The following is a 19858-nucleotide window of genomic DNA, read 5'->3' as shown; positions in this document are numbered from 1 at the left end:
ATGCTAATCAATTTTTTTTGAGCTCAAATATCAATTAATATGAATATTCTTTAAAGGAATACTTTACCAAAATATGCCTTGAAATAATTATCTTATTTTGCGCGCAAAATAAAAAACCTTACTTATAATTTCAAATTTAAAAAGATATTAATTAAAAACTATTTGTTAAAAGACACATTGAAATTTTTAATAGAATAAATATTGTTTATTATTGATCGAATAGTATCTCAAAAGCAAATTATATTATTTGTAATCTTAAAATAAAAATGAACTATGAGAATGCTATCTAGTTGATAAATGACCCTACTTTTTTGAGGTAGGAAAATAATATCCATTAAATTATTTAGCTTATTTAGCAAGCAGGGTATAACATTTTTATTTTTAATTATTAATCTTTACATTTTTATTTCAAACAAATCACTTAGGCTTTAGTAAAATTTAAAGAAAAATTCAGTTAGCCTTGTTACTAAATTTCTTTAAGTTATGTGTGCATAGAAGGATATGAAAAAGAAAATATTTTTAGATAGCTTATTAGAAAGTCTCAAAGCAATATAATTAGCTACAAAAAAAGGGCTTAAAATAGATATGAAAATAATAATTATGAAAATTATATCTTTTGCAGGTGATAATTCTTTTATTGATGAAGGTTTACTTTTAAGTAAATATTATTACTACCAATAAAAAAATCCTTCATGCTTTTACTACGAGTTTTCAAAAACAAATCCAAGATGGAACTTAACTGATTTAGAAGCTGACATAATTAAGAGTACTGATGATCCAAAGGATAAAGAAAAGAATACATATGTATTGATTTCAAGAATTAAATTATTGTAGAGAACTGTTGGAGGATTTAGCAGTTACTATGAAGAAACAAAATCTAATTTGTAACTCGCCTCTATTGTCATCAGTGAAAAAGACTCTTACTTTAAAGATTATATATTCCTAACACATAAAATGATAATTAATGCACTCAAAGGAAATGAAAAAATCGATTAAGGTACTATATGTTCATTTTACTTTTATCACCTAACTTAAGAGAATATTACAATAGATTAGTTTGGTGCTATGCTAGTAGATATACTCAATCTAAATAAATAAAATAGTTTTTAAAAAAATATGATTCATTCTATAATAGTGGATTGTATATAACTCATATCCAACAAGAGCTCAAAAAAAATATACACTTAGATTTTTGAAAATAAAATTGTTATAAATATGATAGAAGTACTGTGCTTTTAACTAGAAGACTTGTAATTAATTGAAAAAATTGCACTTTATTTGAGTGAAATACCTTATAACTAAAAGATATAACATATAAGTATATTGTTAAAGATTTCTTCAGCATTAAAAGAAGAAAAATAAGCAATTGAAGAAAATAATTTCTAAAAAAGCTAACTTTAATAAAAATAATAGTAGAAATAGTTATTCAAATATGAGTAATAGTAAAATTTAAATAATTTTTCATTTAATAGTGACCAAGAAAGTATGACTATTGTTTAAGAGTAGCTATCACATAAGAATCAAAATACTAATGCAAGTTCATTATTTACTGTTACTTAACCACACATGAATAAAAATTAGAAAAGTAATAATAATGGTAAGAGCAAATCAAGAAGAAGCAAGAGTAAATAGCGAATATCTAATACTTAATTAGAAAAAAATGAATAAATAAAATAAAATGACTAATTTGAAGATACGACTAATAACAATTATAATCAAAATGCTAATGCTAATATTGAAAATTAATACTTTGATAATAAGGAGAATATTTTTTAGGAGAATTTCATTTAAATCGCTGCACCTGCAAATGCCCTTCAATAGCAAGTGGTTTTAAAAAAAATAAAAGAAGAAGATTAATTTTATAGATTGTGTGAAGACTACTAAGAACTCGATATAAAGGAAGTTGGAGGTATACAAGTAATGATGGCTTATAAGATTTTTAATTAAATTTAAGACCTGAAAAATATTTATTTTAATAGCAAACTAAATAATCGAGAAATATTAAAAGAATTAGAAAAACCCAAGTCAAATAGTATGATGTCTGACAGCACTGGTGCATAAAGAAAAAATATTTAAAATGACATTATTGATTAAGATTTGTTAAATATATTGATTATTTAAAATGAAATTTGTGAGCTGATTAATGAGTAAGAAATAAATCGCTAAGAGATTAGGTGCTAAAATTTATTCTATATATTCACTTTTTTTTTAAGTATGATAGAAGATTAAGATAATATTTATTTCAACTACAAAAGAAATAGAAGGAAAGGGGGAAATAGTGGTTACTAAGTTATTTCTGTTTAAATAAAGTTATTAGTTGAGGATATGTTTAAGTATCACAGATATTAGAATATTGATAAAATAGATTCTAAATCATCTAAAGGCAGATCTTTTAGAACTCTACCTGAATATAAACAAAAGATGGAGGAGATTAGAAATTTTTAGATGAGCTATACAATTAAATGTTCTATAGCATTATTTAAGAATAACTTGGATATTCATGTATCATAAGATCTAGTTGATACTATAGTAGAAAATTTAGATTTTGAGGATTTAGATTTAATTCATACACTAATTTTAGCATTCGCTTAGTAAGAAAATATAGATTTGAATAAAAAGCTTAGTATAGTTGCAGATAGGTCTATTGAGCTATTTATTTCAATGCATAACTTTTAAAATGATTGCTAAAACATCAAAGAAAGCTAACGATTAGTATCTAGCGTTTAGAAAGAATAAAAAGCCATTTCAGATTTACAGAAACTTATGAAAAAGTTAGAATGTACCTGTGTAATAAATTTAGTTTATTTACACCATGCATCTATAGATTAAAAAATAAGAAACTCTCATATAGTTTAATGCTTAAATAAAAAGCTCAATGAATTCAAAGAATGTGTTTTAAAAAATCAAATCGATTCCTAGCAGTTGTATGTCTAAATAATGATGGAAACAGTCTGCAAATATATGTTTAGTAAGAAAAAGAAAAGCTAATAACTGAAAAAGCTTAATTTATAAGGAGTTTTTGAAGAAATAGGAAACAATTTTTCATAGATACTTTCTTGGAACGAAAAAAATCTTTTGGAACAATTAGGTTTTTTTATTTAATACATGGAATTTAGTGATTTTTGCATTACATAAATGTAAAGAGATAAAAATGAATTTGGAACAGAAGAATCTATTGAAATGCAAAAAAATTTAAATATAATTAGAAGAATGACAGTTAAAAATCTAGAGTCTTTTCATAATGTAGACAGTTTAGATGTCAGCAATGAAAAATGTTTTAATAAAGTGTTAATTCAAGTTTTGACAAAGATCGTTTAAATAATTAACACTAAATTTAACATTTAAAAGTCTGCACTGTAGATTAGCTTTAAAACTATTAACTTGAAGCTTACTCTTATCAACAAAATTATTTGTTTAATATTAGAAAATAAACTAAAAGACACAGCTTCAATATAAAATTTAACTGCAATATAAGTTCTCTATGAATCAAGCACATACTACAATTAAATACTTTTAATGCTTTTAGAAATAAATGAAGACATATACTATATTTTGTAGCATAATACAGGCTCAAATTAATAGAATTGGGATTTATAACACACTCATTCATTTATAGTTAATTTTTTACTAGCTTCTGAAAACATCCAAGGGTCTCCCTTAATACCAAAATTCAATTTTTTAAGATAAAATTTATCATGGAGAGAAGTTAAGCAGTTTTTACACACACTTAAGTATATAAGAGAATTAGCTAGTTACTTTTAAGTTGGAATTTTGTAAGCAAATATTATTGTATTTGAATTACTATTATTGAGGTTTTTAAATTATGAAGGCTAGTTTTTGAAAAATACAACACTAGATTTTCATGAAAAAGATTTCTCTGAACTATCTAGTGTATCTTAAGAGTATAGCATTGGTTTTTAAAGTGATAAGGATATAAAAGAAGATTCTTTTTTTAAGTTTATTGAATTGAGAATAGAAGAAAAGTTGGAAGAATATATTTAGGTCCTCCATTAAAATTAGAAATCCGATGAAGCTAAAAAATTATTAATCTACTCTAAAGCCAATTCAAAGATTGAAGATATTTAATCTTGGTTATAAGAAATATAACAATGCTTAAAACGCAAAAGAGTGAGCTGTGGAAAGCTTATAGAAAAAAATACTAATTAAATAAAGTATATAATCCATGAAATTAACGTTCTTAGGATAGAAAACAACAAGATCGCTTCATTTTAACCAGACAATCTAAATGAATAAACAACTAAAATTCATTATAGAGATATCATGAAGGAGGCAGATGAGATTGAAAATGAAATAGAGAGTTATGATAGAAATTCTATTTCTTCATAAAATAAACAAATTCTAAAACTAGATTATATAGTATTAAGCCTAAGAATGCATATATATTGCGCCTAGTATATCAGAAATAGCAATCAATCATATTTTTCTACTTAACTCATGGAGAAGGCTTTTAAAAAGCTAACTTCGATTTGCTTTGAAAAGGCTGTAGGTAACTTAAGTGACATTTATGAAAACTATTCTCTTTAATAAGGCGCATGCTAAATGTACCATGCTGCAGCGAAGACTTAATAGGAGATAAGTGCTTAACAGTCACAAATAGGATTTATCATCAATCCCTTTACTAAAATTTAGACTTTAGTCAATAACAGGAAATACTCCTCAAGCAATAAAATATTAGGAGATTTAGTAGAGTATCTGAACATAGGGAATGGCTTTTCTTACTTTAAAAATACAGGAAGCAAAAGAATATAATAGCTGCTAATTCAATGCTTAAAATTATATTGCAAGAATTAAAATTCTTTAAATTGCTTTAATAATCTTAAATATTATGGAAAGCTTTTACAAATAACTAGTATTAGATTCCTTGTTTTGCATGAATTTTTAAGGATTTAGACTATTCTAAAGGACTACTCTGATTTCTTAAGAAACGGCGTTTTAATTGATATAATAGGTAATCTATTGTTATAAAAATAGTTTAATCTACAAACTCTTCATAATTTATTTAGCAAGCGTAAATCCAGTGTTATAAATATGTAACTCAGTAATTTCATCTAGTCTCTAAATGATAAACTTTTAACATAAGATTTAGATTTAAGATCCACAAAAATGTATAAAATATCTATGCAATACATGATTTCCTTGTTTACCTCTTCAGTACGTATAAATCATAAAAACTTAGAGAGTGAAATTTGTGAAATGATATTTTTTTCAAAAAAGAAATTCTATTTTCTCAATCCATAACTCCATCAAAATTTGTAAGAGAATTCTGAAATGTCAAGAAATGGAAGTGTCGAAATAAATAAAAATAAGAAAATGATTTCGAGAAATCAGAATTAAATAAATGATTCAAAACTAAATAAATTTCCTTCAGGAGTATGCTAATTATTTTATAATATTCTCTCTATCGATAAGAATAACTCAAAGTAATAAACTTATTTCATAGTAAATGAAGATTTTTGCTCCCATATTATATCTCATAAAAACTATTATTCATTTACATTGAGATACCTTACTTTAATGCAATCATTAAACTTACTGAGTAAAATAACAGACTGCAGATTGAGCATGAGCGAAAACTCTAATTAAAGTAAAAATCCAACAGTTTTATGTGACGAAATACATGGAAATTTTATAGCTTTAATTAATTTTAGGTAGTTATGCCAGCTGATGCATAATTCTTATCTATAATATAATTTGACATATGCAAAGCAATTCTTTTATCTTTATCATAAATTTGATGAAACTATAAAAGAGCTATTAAGAGAAATTCCATATCTAATATAAGTTTATTAAAATAATACAGTTGTAAAAAATTGTTCATGTTTGCCTTCTTCCTAAGTTAAAGCTCCTTTGTTTTTGGATGGAAGCAGATAACTCATTACTGAATCGTTTGCTCTTGATGCTTCGTACATGTATAAAAAAATGCTTGTTAATTCATAAGATTTATCAGAGTAGTAAGATGCTATTTTGCTAGAATAAGAAAATTTTGAAGAACCAGATTCGAGCATGAAGCAGTCATCATCCATGTCAAGTGATTAAAGTGAATAAAAATTACAAAATTAGCAAAATAAAGTAAAATAAAAAAATAATCTAATGATGGATGAAACAGAAACAGCTATTAATTCTAAATAATTAGGGCAGTTTGAAAAGTTAAGCTCAGTAAATAGTATTTAGCAAGCTTAAATAAATTTTGAGTTCAAAAGATTGAGAACAAGTATGAGAGATTTTAGCATTAGCAAATATGCTAAAAGTGACCTAACTTAAGTTTTATAAAAGTCTTTCAAATACAGCAGGATTGATAACTTTAGCTAGAGGCATTATTAATTTTAACAAATAAAGTTAGAACATGATTTGATAATATTAAACTTTATTGATTATAATAACGAAAGGGCAATTCAAATATCAAAGTTTAATCATCTTAACTAAAATTATTCTAATTTTAGAATTAATAGTCAATCTCAAACTAATTTATTTTCAGACTACATAAATGACATAAAAAGAATACTTCAAAATAATGAATCTGATATGAGAAACGATGAAAAAAAGCGAAAGTCTTAAGTTGATCCAAATAACTGGTGGAAAAGTAGATATAGCAATGACAAATAACTTGAGAAAATCCTTAGCCAAACTCAAACCATTCTTGACTATCACATAGTAAATTTTTATTTTTAGCTTCTAATTTTTTAATATATTTAATTTATAAAAGTTTTTGTTCTTTGGAAGTGAATAAACAGAAAGAGAAAAAAAAATAATGTAAGATATTTTAGTAAGGATAAACTAATGTGAATAAATATGCATAGCTAATTAACCAAATGATCAATGTTCTTTATTTGAAAAGCATATTTTAATTCAAGAAAAAAATAATTTAATAGAGCTGTTATTCTCTTTGATTAAATGTTCTTTGTTTATAACTTTGAACTAAACAAAATTAAAGCTCATTTTTGAGTTGATGTGCATTCAAAATATATATTTGTAATACTTAGGTTTTCAATCTTAGCAATAACTTTTTTCAGAGGTATCAATTTTTTTTAGCTTTCACATGATTAAATCAATGAGTATTTTTACAAATTTAAAAGATTTGCAAACTATAAAATGAGTACTAAAAAAGCTATAATCCTTCATAAAGAAAACCAATGATGTGGATTCTAAGTGAAAATCTTTTACAGGCACCTTTAGAATTTATGAACTGCTTTTCTGAAAATAATTAAACTTTCTATAGAATACCCTCTTTATAATACCTTTATGAGAAGTATAATTTATTTTTTATTAAAATAAAATATTTAATCCTATTTCAATTTAGTTACACCCCTAATAACAGTGTAAATTTCTCTAATAATTATTATTTACTAAACCCTTCTGGAGATCTGGTTCATACTTAATCTAAATTCTAACATAAATTTGAGTCGTAATATTTAAATTAAATTTAATTTAAAAATTTTATCTTTTATTTATTCTAAACCAGGATAAGGTCATGGGAAGGTGCTAGTGGATTTAGTGTAAGTACTAAAGAACTCTAAAAAGTACTTAAAAATTATCAATCGTATACATACATCGGACATGGGGCAGGAGAGCTCTATATAAATCAAAAGCAAATTTAAGAAATAAAAAACATAAAATCTGCTATTTTGCTATTTGGTTGTCAATCAGCTAGATAAGCTGTGTAGTTAGAATTTAACTCTCATTAATACGAAGTTACAGGAAATAGCTTATACTTTTTAATGAATAATTGTAAAGTCCTTATTGGGAGTCTTTGGGATATAACAGATAGAGATACTGATAGGATGGTTTTAAAATTAATTTAAATTATTGAAAAAGCTAGTTTGAAGAAACCTATTGATTTTAGCTAAGCATTTTTACAGTCGAGAGAGTAATTTTATAAATATTTGTTTTCTAAAATAATTAATGTTTTTTAATAATTAAAGGGAATGTAAACTAAAATGGCTTAATGGATCATCATTTGTTTGTTTTGGAATCCCAACTTAATTCCACATGAAATGAATGAACTTAAAAATAAAATTTTCCTAAAAATTTGTTTATTAAATTTTACTAATAAATTAACTATTAAAAATTATATAAAAACTATTTATATTTATAAAATCATTTTGTTATCTTAGTAAGTAAGTAAGTTAATTAGTTAATTAATTATTCTCTGCATGCTTTATTGACTAATTCTTTTAATTCTTTATAATTTGATTAAGTATACTACTCATCTAAAATAATATCGAAACAGAAATTTCTAAATTATATACAATAAACAAGAGATATCTTTTGTATGTGAAAGATACAATAATTAAAAATATATATATATACTAAAATATAGTTATTTCTTTTAAATTTGTATATAATTGATTGAGCAAAAAGCAAGTATTAGTAAATTTATAAGTTGATAGATAATATTTATTGAATAATGTAGCTACCTAAAAAAGATTTATTCTTCTATACTGATAGAGAGAGCCTCACCACATATGTCTATTATAAAAATAAACTTGATTAAAATTATAAAAAAGCAATATACTATCCTGATCAATATGAAACAATGACTAATTCTTAAATTGAAGCATATAGAAGATAAGTTAATTTAAAATTCTTAAAATGGTCATTTTTCAACAAAGATAAAATTCATGAGTCTGCAGACCGTAGAATCATCACTAGCTAGCTTGTTGATTTAAATTTTGGTCTCTTAGGATGTGCTTGTGTTGGTCTCATATTCTTTAAATTTCTTAAAAGAATCGAAGCCCCTTTCTTAGAAATGTATCTAGAAGATAAAGTACTTGGCTTGAATAGTTTAAGATTAATAGCTAGTTCTGGTATTAGCATATATGGATTAAACTATATATATAAACACATTTTTGGATAAAAATATTTATAAGATTTATCATTAGAGTATAAAGAACAATTTTTACCAAATTAAATTGTTGATAGTAAAGTAGAAGGTATTATATAGAAATACTTCCCTTTATAAAAAGATCAATAAACTACCTAAACTGTGGAACCACAACAAAAATGATAGATGAAAGCTTGTTTTTTTTTAAGAAATTTAAACTGTTATTGAATAAAAAAACTTAAAATTATATTTTAAGTTAAATTAACTTTTAATTTAAAAGCAGAATGCCTAAATTATTGTTTCATTCATTCATTGATTTGTTTTATATTATATTTTAATTTACAAAAAAACACTATTTGATAAAATATAATTTCTCTTTATTAAAAACTATATGGAATTACATTCATTATTTAATAAAAAATCATTTACCATCCTCTAAAATTATTTTCAAATTTCGTTATTTTAACTGCTTGAAGAGAGGAAAATTATATATCAATAAAAAATTCAAAAAATGAAGATTTTTTAATTTTAATAAAGACATTATTTCAATATTAAAAATAAAATAAACAGTAAATTTTGTTGGCTTTTTTCAAAATATTTAATGAAAGATAATTTGATAAAAAACAAAAATTGAATAAGGTAATCAATTGAATTTCAATTAAGAATATAATTTTATATATTTAATAAAAATAAAAATTAGAAATTTTAAGCAAATAATGTTTTATATAAATCTTACATAAAATTTTAGAAAATTAATAACTAAAAGAAAATATATTAATTTATTTTTAACAATTTCAAATTTCATAAAAATTTGAAAGTCATTTATTTAAGTCAATAGTCCAAACTGGGTTAGTTTTTTTATATTTTTACATTGTCAATAAAATTATTTTCTAAAGCTATGTAAATATCTTTATAAATACATTTAATCTAATTTATAAAGTCAGTATAGTGTGAAATTGTTTATGTTATTTTTTATTGCTCCAAGCTATAGACAACAACTTTTGATTGGGAATCTACTTTCGAGTTGCATCCGTATACTATCAAATCATAATGAGAATTATAGTCAAAGCATTTGATGCTCCAACTAGATTCTTCTTTTATCTAATCTACTTCATCGTACTAATTATCACCATCCCAAACATAAATGCACCCATCATTACTGCATGTTACTATGTATATTTGAGCTTTTCTTTTTCTATGGATGAGGCTGATTTGGTTTATTGTATCATCATGAGCTTCTACTTTTTTAAAAAGCTTGTAAGTACTAAGTTCCCAGAATTACACATACTTCTCACTTACACATAAAATCATTTTATTATAAATTGAAATTTCGTTAATTATTGATTCTGAATAATCTAATTTATTTTTTCCTAACCCTTTTTCAATATCCCACACAATTAGCTTCATATCTTTACTACTACTGATTAAGGTTCTTTCATTCTAAAAAGCCATACTAGTAATGCTGTCTTCATGTCCTTTTAAAATATGCACCTTTTAAAGTACTGGGACAGGTTTCCAAATAATTATAAGATCGTCATCACCTCCAGAAGCTAAAATCCTACTCATATTATGATATTTAATTACTGTTATTGATGCATTGTGGCCTTCAAGTGTATTCAAAAGCTTATATTGAGTTCTTTCCCAAATTTTAATCAGTTTATCATCTCCTCCACTTGCAATTTTATCATTACCAATTAATTCAATTGATTTTATTTTTCCATCGTGAGACATTTACATGCTTTGCTAAATTTAATTATAAGCTACCCTTGAAAGATCCAAATAAGATGCGTTTTATGATTGTGGACTTGTATTTAAATTTGATTTACTACCTCCTCCTCCATTATTAAACGAAGCACTGTTTACATTATAGCTTGACCTAATTGTACTATCATTTTTAAATTATTTTTTTTCAATGTTAAATTTATTTTGCAAAGGAGAACTTGAGTTAATCTACAATTATTTAGGAGAGTGTTTAGGAGGAGTTGCTGGCTTAATTTAATTTTACAAAAACTTATTAATATCTATATTTTAATGGAAAGTATCTATTTGTATATTTTAATTTCTTCCTTTGCTATCACTTTTTGTAATATAATTATGAGTAATAGCATTAACAGAGGCTTCTTTAGGTCTATTTTCGCTTAGCTATGTATTCAAATTCTCATTTTCTTTTAAATTAATTGATTGAATCATCGAATGGCTTCCTATTTTCGGGGCTTAACTATTTTAATCTTGAGCTGGTAAATTAGTATTTAATTTCTATACTGGTCTTGGCAAAGGGCTATTACTAGTATTCTTTTTTGGTCTACTAGAAAAATTATGATTACCAGAACCAGAAACTATTGTTGGATCAATTAGTTCTGGCATTTAGTTTAATTATAGTTGCTTTTAAGGCTATTAGCTTAAGTTATTTTTGTCTTATTTTTCTTTAAATGGTTACTAAGCAATTTATTCTAAGCTATTTAAATTATCATTTTAAAATGAATGTATTATTTTTTACTATGCTAATGATGATGGTACTTATTTTTAAATTAAATTTAATTATTCTAATTATTCTTAATTTTCTATTTAGTTAGATTAAATAAACCTAGGATTAGCCAATTATTATTTATTTGTATTTTATTAGCTTAAGATTTATTGCTATTCAGGTAAATTATTATCTTACTTAGATGATAAGTTTTATTACTTTTATTAAATTGGTAATTATTTTTAAGGTTGGAAAATAGCAGACTGATTTTGTTATGGTTAATGCTATTTTTAAGGTTATTGTTATATTTAGTATTACTATTAAATATAAATAGGATCATTGTTTATTTTTTACGGTTATTAATTCAGTTAAACATTTTGTTGCAACTATTCTTATGATATTTATTAATTTTAAGATAAAGGCTGATTCATTTATTAACTAGTAAGGTATGATACTGGTAAGATTGAATTTTATTATTATTAATTTTGCTTATTTAGATTTGATTAAGATCCACTATTTGAGTTATTTTTTTAAAGAATTTCTTTAGGATTAGCATTCACGCTTTTATAACTTTACATTCCATTTTAAGCTATCATTCGTTGTTATTCTTCTCCTGTTTTTTCTTATTTATCATCAGTCATTCTACTTCTAATTGAAGGACCTTACCTAGAAAAAATATTTGTCCTACTACCACTTGCACTTCTTGGACTAGTCCCTTGTTATTAAGGCTAGGGAGATTATTAAACTGTTGTAGAATAACTTATTCCTTACATTGGTGAAACACTTCTATTAGTAGCAGTAATATCCAATTAAGATTGATTATTCAAATTTTAATTAGCTCTTTTTGCATCATAAGCTTCCAAAGCTTAATCTATTTGCCTCAAATATAAGTATAAGTCTTTTGCAAACTTAGGAGTTTCTGATAGTATATTATTCCTTATAGAGTTGTTTTTTCTGGTTAAAAGTAAAATTGCTTTTATGTTATCTTCTCTAAAAGTAGTAACTTAAAAACGAGATGAATCATTTTAATTATTATTGTATTTTAACCTTGAAATCAGCTATTAAATTTTTTCTTATGCTTCACCTGGTTAATTTATCATTTATGATTCTATCTAGTTTATATGATCTAAATGCTTTTATTCAACTTCAAATATACTATCTATAAGTTCTCTATCGCATTCTATATTAGTACTTATTCTTTTTTTTGCAGACAAGACTATTTCCTATAAAGATTATGAGAAATTATCTAAATAGTTTGATAATTCTTGCTATATTAACTCTAATTTTTAAGAATCTCTCTTCAATTCTTAAATTGCTTATGATAATTAGCAGCTTTCTTTGTAGGTATTTAAAAACATAGTCAGTGGTTAAATATTATGATCTTTATGAGCTGTTGTTGCGCAAATTTAGCATACCAACCCTCTATCTATGCATCCATTTTAGATACATACATAGCTTAATTAGCTACCTTCATGGTTTTGTAAATTACAAAATAATGAATGATCCTATTATCTTAGATTATAGTTTCCTTACTAAATCATTTTATATAACAAATTCTACCTATTACCTACTACCTAGACAATTTAAACACACTTCTAGAATACTACTTAATAAAAATAGTGCAAAAGGTAAATCTAAATATATATTTTCAGATTCTAATATTATTGAACCAGATATTTATCAAATTAATGATTGATTGATAGTAATTTTATTTGATTTTTTATATTTTTAAAAATACTTTAAAATAAATAAATTTTCGATAGATAATCAATTAATTTCTCAAAATTAATAAATTAAAAGTAATTGAAAAATTTTATGGAATTTAACTTTACCGTTAAACAAACATACAATTAATTAATTAATTAAAAGTTGTTTAATATCTTATTTTAAAAATAAATCTAAAACATAAAAATAAAAAGTTTATTTATTTTTTTAGCATGATGAAGTTAATGATTTTTTTCACTGATAGAACTTTGAATATTCTAAAAATATATCAATATCTTCTTTTTTTACATACCTATAAGAACAAAACATTTTCCAATCAAAATTTTTATCCAGAAACTCACTAATTTGTTCATTAGATAAATTCATTAAGTAGCTTTCTTCTTACGTATTAGTTATTGAGCCATAGTATTTTACTTTATTGATTTTATTATTAACAAACGCTTTTTATAGTTTAGGAAGAAAACACTCAAGTATATATTAAGATCTATCTTTGTGATAATCTGAAGTTACTATAGAGATATTCAGTTTTTTTTCTTTATAATTCCTTTCAAAAATTTTCCAAATCTAAAAGAAAGAAAATATAAAATTTTCTACTGTAGTCATAGACTATTCTTCTTGTATAAGAGTTTCATCTTAATATTTATAAGTTTTTTTTAAATATTCTTTCATCATGTAACTTTCGTTTCCTATTTAGCCTTTTCCGCTTAAAATGATACAAGATTTAGTTTGAATGTCTTTATTTATTTATTATTCGTCAACCAGGTTTGATTAAAACAATCTATTTGCAAATTCTAATCTATCATATAAAAAATTTTCCATAAGATATTTATTTTATGAAACTTCCTTCAATTTTAAACCTAAAACAATAATTATATTGATTTCGTTTTATAAATCGTTTTTTTATGAGTCCATTTTATAGATAGTTTAATTAGATATTTGTATTGAATTAATAATAAAGATAAAATCTTTGAATGAATGTTTGCTTATTATTATCGATTGAATAAAAAATTAAAGCTATTCAAAATAAGAAGGATAATATAGTTATTCTAAAAAGTTTATATAGAAAAATATCAAATCCTAAGTGAGTGTATTAGTTTTTTATCAGATTTTAGTTTATTTTATTAATAAACCATCATCCATTTTCAGGCTATTATGACTAAAAAGAACATATTAGATTTATTAAACAACCATTTTTTTCTATTTAAATCTGATTTTTTCATTTTTCTATATTTTAAGCAAGTTTCTTTTTATAAACATTTTTTATTTCATTTTTAAAGTGAATTTTCCTTAGATTTTATAACATTCGATTTAACAAATCAGATGATAATTAATAAAAAGAAAATTAAATATTAAAAAATTTGAAAAAAGAATTTAAAATATACATACCCTCATATACACTATTTGATAATAAAAAAAGATTATTTAATCAATAAGTAATTAATATTAATATCAAATTTTCAATTAAAATAACATTTTTTTTCATAAAAAAGTAAATACTCAAATTAGTAATTTTAGGAATTTGCTGAAATACAATCAACATTTGATCATAGGTTTAATAGTATTTAATGAGTTAGAAAAAAAAAAATAGTAATGAAGAGTGCGTAAAAGTCGCTATGAGATGCAGACCTATTTCTAAATAGGAATTAATAGATAATAGATAGGAAATAGTTAAAATTGATCCAGAAAGAGGTGAAGTTATTGTAAATAACCCTAAAGGGGAAGGAAGTGAAAACAGAAATGTTTTCACATTCGATGTAGTTATTAATTAAAAATCAACTTAAGAGCATGTTTATAAAATGACAGCTCTACCAATTGTTGAATCAGTTTTAGAAGGTTACAACGGTACCATTTTTGCATACGGTTAAACCGGAACAGGTAAATTAATAAAATTATTTCAAACAGCAAAAAATGTTTTGCATAATTTTGTGATAAATCTTATGAGATATTCTGTGTTTAATTATATTTAAAAATTCCTCTTTTTATCTATTTTAGGTGTTTATTAGTTTTTGAAAATTCATTTTTTATATAATCATAGGTAAAACTCACACTATGGAAGGTAGTAATGAACCAGCTGATAACAGAGGTATTATCCCAAGAACTTTCGAGCATATTTATAGAGTTATTGAAGGTACTCCTTCTAAGCAGTTCCTTGTTAGAGCTAGCTTTTTAGAACTTTATAATGAAGAAATTAGAGATTTACTTGCCAAAAATGCCAAAAACAAATTATAATTGCATGAAAATCCTGATACTGGTGTTTATGTGAAAGACCTTTCATCATTTATTATTTAAAATCCTAATGAAATGAAAGAAAAACTTGCTCATGGTCGTGAAAATAGAAAAGTAGGAGCTACAAAAATGAATGAAGGATCTTCTAGATCCCACTCCCTATTTATGATTACTGTTGAAATGAGTGAAATAAGAGATGGATAGTAGCATATTAGAGTTGGTAAATTAAATCTTGTTGATTTAGCTGGTTCTGAGCGTTAATCAAAAACACAGGCAACTGGTGAGCGTTTCAAAGAAGCTATAAACATTAATCAATCTCTAGCTACTTTGGGTAAATTCTAAATATTTAAAAAATATTTTATTAAATTTAATTGTAATTTATAAAAATAAATAGGTAATGTTATATCTGCTTTAGTCGATAATAAACCATATACTCCTTACAGAGATTCCAAACTAACTAGATTGCTCTAAGATTCTTTGGGAGGTAATACAAAAACTGTTATGATTGCTAATATCGGACCTGCTGATTATAACTACGATGAAACTATTAGTACTCTGCGTTATGCAAGCAGAGCAAAAAGTATTAAAAATAGACCTAAAATCAATGAAGATCCTAAGGATGCTATGATCAGAGAATTTTAGGAAGAAATTAATCGCTTAAAAGAAGAACTTTAGAAAAAAATGGGTTCAAATATTCAAATTGGTCCAGATGGAAAGATTGCTAAAGTTGTTGAAGTAATATTTCACATTATTTTTTTTTACAATTTCTATTTATTTATTGGTTATTTTATTCTAATAATTATCACTTCAAGATATTTATTTATGACATTTTTAAATTTTAATAGGTTTAAAAAGTAGTAGTAGTTACTGATGAGTAAAAGCTCAAGGAATTGGAGGAATAAATTGAGAGAGAGAAAAATCTACTTGAATCAACAGTAGGCAAAAAAAGGGAATAAATTGAAAGAGACTTGGCAGATTCAAGAGAATAAAAGGAGAAATTGGAGAGATAGCTTAAAGAAAAAGAAGAGTAGGTAGCTAAATAAGCCTAGGAATAAGAAAAATACCTCTAATAAATAAAAGAAATGGAAAGCAAAATTATCTAAGGAAACAAGCTTAAAGAGACTCAGAGAGAGAAAGAAAAGCAGTTAATAAAGCTTTAAATTGAATTAGAAGAAAGAAAATAAGAAGAAAGAAGAAAACAGGAAGAGCTTGAAAAGAATAATGCTTTAGTAATAGGAGCTTAGGAGTAATACAAAAGTTTACAAGAAGAAATTGACGCTAAGACTAAAAAGTTAAATAATATTGTAGAAAGAATAAAACAAGCTCGTTAGTAAACAAATGAAATACATGAATACAGACTCCGTGAAAAGGAAATCTTATTGGATGAAAATCGTTCTATTACCAAAGAATTAAAGCTCATAGATCTTATTATTGAGCACTTTATACCATAGAATGAAGTTAAAAAGCTAGAATAAAAGCTTATATTCTCTGATGAAGATGGAGACTGGAATATAAAAGATGATGCAAATGAAGGCCATAAAATTTCTAGACCAGCCTCAGTTTTCGGATTTAAAAGACCAATCTGTGAATCTGCTCGTATGGCAATCAAGTTCGGAGACTCTAATCCTCGTTTTAGAACTGACAATATTTTGTAGTTAGATCTTGAATTACCTGAAATAATAACTGAAGATTTTGATGGAAACGTTAGTTAAAAAGTGTAAGAAACTATTAATATCGCTTTGAATGAAGATGAAGAAGAGCTTTAGATGATGGCTAATGAAAAAATGCCTATTGTTTATATTAAAAATCCAGAATTAATCAGTAAAGAAAATGCACTTAACTAACCTAGAGTTCGTCTAAAAAGTGCCAAAAAAACATCAAGAAGACCCTAGAGTGGATTAAAAAAATATTAATATTGAAAAAGTTGATATATAAATAAATTCTATTTAAAATTTTATAGGATTGTATTTTTATTCATATACTAGTTAATTAATTGGATATCATAATTAAATTTTATGTTAAATTAGTTCTTATTAAATTAAACTATTATTTTTAGTATTTCAAATTATCAATTAAAAAAATATTTTAATAATAATTTTTATAATAAATTTGTTTTGATTAAGTTAAACTAGTATTTTGGGCATTTCAAATAATAATATTTTCATGATTATGTTTTAAAAATTAAAAAACTTAATTACCTATATTTTTATTCAATTATATATTCATTTATATTTTTAATAAAGTATATATTGTTTATTCTTCATACACATTTGTTAAACGAAAAATATATAATTCATTATTTTTTAATTCATCAAAAATTACTTTTCAAAGTGTTTTTAAAAAAATAAATGAAACTAATTAATTAAATTTGATAGCAATTTTATTCTAGCGTTTTTAAATTATGTTAATTATATTCAATATAAATAAAATATTATACAAATACTAATTAAGTAATAATAACTAAAACAAAAAGGAGTTCAACTTTAATTGCTGGAATAATAACTATTTCAGTCAAACTTTCAAAATCATTTTAATTCATTTATCACATTTTCAATATTTTATTGGACTTAGTTTCAAGCTAATTAATTAAATTCTTAGTATATCTTTTCAAATGAAGGTCTCAAGTTAGGATTTAATGCTCTGCACTTAACTATTAATTTGTATATACTAGAGTTTATTGTTTACTTTTAAGGCAACTATTCATCGTTAGTTACTCTTACCATAATGTCATTAGGTTCTAAACCATCAAAAGGAACTTCCTAAGCATATATTTCCCAGAGTAGTGTACCAAAAGCAAATACATCTACTTTTTCGTCATATCCTTTCTTCTAAAAGAGTTCTGGAGCCATATATGTGGGAGTTCCACTAAATTTGGAATTACCTTAGTTCAAGTCAGACTTTTAAGTAAATTTTATTGAATAAATAAAATATTTTAAAAATATAATCTACATATTTTCTGGCTAATCCAAAGTCACATAACTTAATTTTAAATCCTACATCAAGCAAAATATTGTAAGATTTAAGATCACGATGCACTATTTAGTGAGAGTGTAAATAATAAAAAGCATTGATAATTTGTTTAACAATAAATGCTTTTTAAACTCCTGACAAATCTTTTCTAAAATTTATTAAATTGAAGATTAATATTCAGTTTTCTTTTTAATAATATAAATAAAACCTTTATTTATGTAAGTATGTGAATAAGTCTCCTCCTTCAACTAAATCTGTAACAATACACATATTTTAAGGTTATGAAACAATACCCATTAGCAAAATAATATTGGGATGTCTAAGAGTAGCAAGCATGTTTACTTCATTGTTTATTTCATCCAAAACATCTTAAGTAATATTAGGATTGAATATTTTTTTGATAGCAACATCACATCCTTTATACTTACCTTTATGAACTATACTAAATCCACCTTTAATAATTAACAAAAAATGAATTAAAAACCTATTTTAACTACCTGATACTTGCTTGTTTTAAAAATATTTGTATAATTTTATTTTTACCTTATGAAATTGCATCTCTAATTTCCAAATCCTTAAATTCTATTTCCTAAACAGGATCTAAAAGGGGTAAAACTTTAATGAGTCCTCCTTAACCCTAAATATTTTTTCCTTGCGAAAAGGATAACTTTTGTAATTCTTATTCTAATTCTTAAATTTTTTTCTTTTATTAGTTTAATTAGTTATCTTTTTCAACTAATTAGCTCATTATGCTTGCATTATTTGCTTGGCCAAAGGTATTATTACTATTGCTGCTATTACTTCCACCATAAAAAGTATTTCCGAATCCTCCACTGTTAGATGAACTATTGTTGCCAGAAGAACCTATCCTATTGAAACCTGTATTAGACGTGCTGCTTGTATCATTAAACCACAAATTTGCTTTTGAAGAAGTATCTTCCTCGCCAAAGCACTATGCTAAAATAGATTTAAGCTATGGATTTATTTAATTTTCATCAATCAGTAGCTTATCGAATTAGTTACTGAGAGGATTACCTGAGCAATTAAGAAACTATAAGCTCTTCATCTAAAGTAAAGTGTTAGGTAGAGATATAATATTGTTGTTTGCTATATTTAAAACTTTAAGTGTGGATAATTATGAGATTTTAGGGTCTAAAGCATTTAATTTATTATTTGAGAGATCTAATACTTCTAACTATGAAAGTGAATAAATATCACTTGGGAGTATTGTAATTTGCTTAAATGATAAGTCTAACTTAATTTCATTTCCTCTCTTGCAACGTCTTAATATCAACTATATGTCACTCATTTTAATATCAGTAACTTTTTAATAAATTAACTATTTATCTATCTATCTATCTTCTTTTTGAGTTTTTGGTAAAACCTAAATAAATTTTGAGTTCTAATTAATTATCTATAAATTTTTAAATATATTTTCATTAATTAAATAATAACAAACTCGTGTTTTGTTTTAAAAATATGATATAATAAATCATATTTTTTCATAAATATAGATATTTTTTTATTCTATAATTTTTTAAATTTAACGAACAATTTTCACAAATTATCAAATATTTAAAATTTTAGTCAAAACTAATTTTTAGGGGTTGGGGTTGGGGTTGGGGTTGGGG

General features: G+C 24.2%; 5 protein-coding genes across 5 annotated transcripts; 3 read left to right on the top strand and 2 right to left on the bottom strand. All coding sequences in view use genetic code 6, as the record gives it.

Annotated features, from left to right (window-relative positions):
• Window positions 1–266: 266 nt before the first annotated feature.
• TTHERM_00297160 (peptidase family C50 protein) lies at window positions 267–8016 on the top strand (the record flags this gene model as incomplete). The annotated part of the gene is made up of 7 exons (XM_001013249.2): window positions 267–364; window positions 426–6672; window positions 6725–7033; window positions 7095–7267; window positions 7319–7423; window positions 7481–7885; window positions 7941–8016. The coding sequence occupies 7 exons, from the start codon at window positions 267–269 to the stop codon at window positions 8014–8016; spliced, it is 7413 nt and encodes a 2470-aa protein (XP_001013249.2).
• Window positions 8017–8554: 538 nt separating this feature from the next.
• Window positions 8555–9025, top strand: TTHERM_00297170 (transmembrane protein, putative; the record flags this gene model as incomplete). The annotated part of the gene is made up of 1 exon (XM_001013250.2): window positions 8555–9025. The coding sequence occupies one exon, from the start codon at window positions 8555–8557 to the stop codon at window positions 9023–9025; it is 471 nt and encodes a 156-aa protein (XP_001013250.2).
• Window positions 9026–9673: 648 nt separating this feature from the next.
• On the bottom strand, window positions 9674–12865 carry TTHERM_00297180 (B-box zinc finger protein; the record flags this gene model as incomplete). The annotated part of the gene is made up of 1 exon (XM_001013251.2): window positions 9674–12865. Exon 1 carries the CDS (start codon window positions 12845–12847, stop codon window positions 9674–9676), a length of 3174 nt encoding a protein of 1057 aa, XP_001013251.1. The 5' UTR covers window positions 12848–12865.
• Window positions 12866–14596: 1731 nt separating this feature from the next.
• On the top strand, window positions 14597–17176 carry TTHERM_00297200 (kinesin motor catalytic domain protein; the record flags this gene model as incomplete). The annotated part of the gene is made up of 4 exons (XM_001013253.3): window positions 14597–14906; window positions 15067–15588; window positions 15652–15992; window positions 16103–17176. The coding sequence occupies 4 exons, from the start codon at window positions 14597–14599 to the stop codon at window positions 17174–17176; spliced, it is 2247 nt and encodes a 748-aa protein (XP_001013253.1).
• A 654-nt stretch (window positions 17177–17830) lies between these two features.
• Window positions 17831–19536, bottom strand: TTHERM_00297199 (Serine/Threonine kinase family protein; the record flags this gene model as incomplete). The annotated part of the gene is made up of 4 exons (XM_001470703.2): window positions 17831–18154; window positions 18207–18375; window positions 18436–18679; window positions 18771–19536. The coding sequence occupies 4 exons, from the start codon at window positions 19534–19536 to the stop codon at window positions 17831–17833; spliced, it is 1503 nt and encodes a 500-aa protein (XP_001470753.2).
• Window positions 19537–19858: the final 322 nt, after the last annotated feature.

This window comes from Tetrahymena thermophila (assembly GCF_000189635.1).
Source record: "Tetrahymena thermophila SB210 genomic scaffold scf_8254688, whole genome shotgun sequence".
Classification (NCBI taxonomy): domain Eukaryota; phylum Ciliophora; class Oligohymenophorea; order Hymenostomatida; family Tetrahymenidae; genus Tetrahymena; species Tetrahymena thermophila.
Note: the sequence above shows the minus strand (reverse complement) of the source record. Positions and strands in the feature narration are given on the sequence as shown.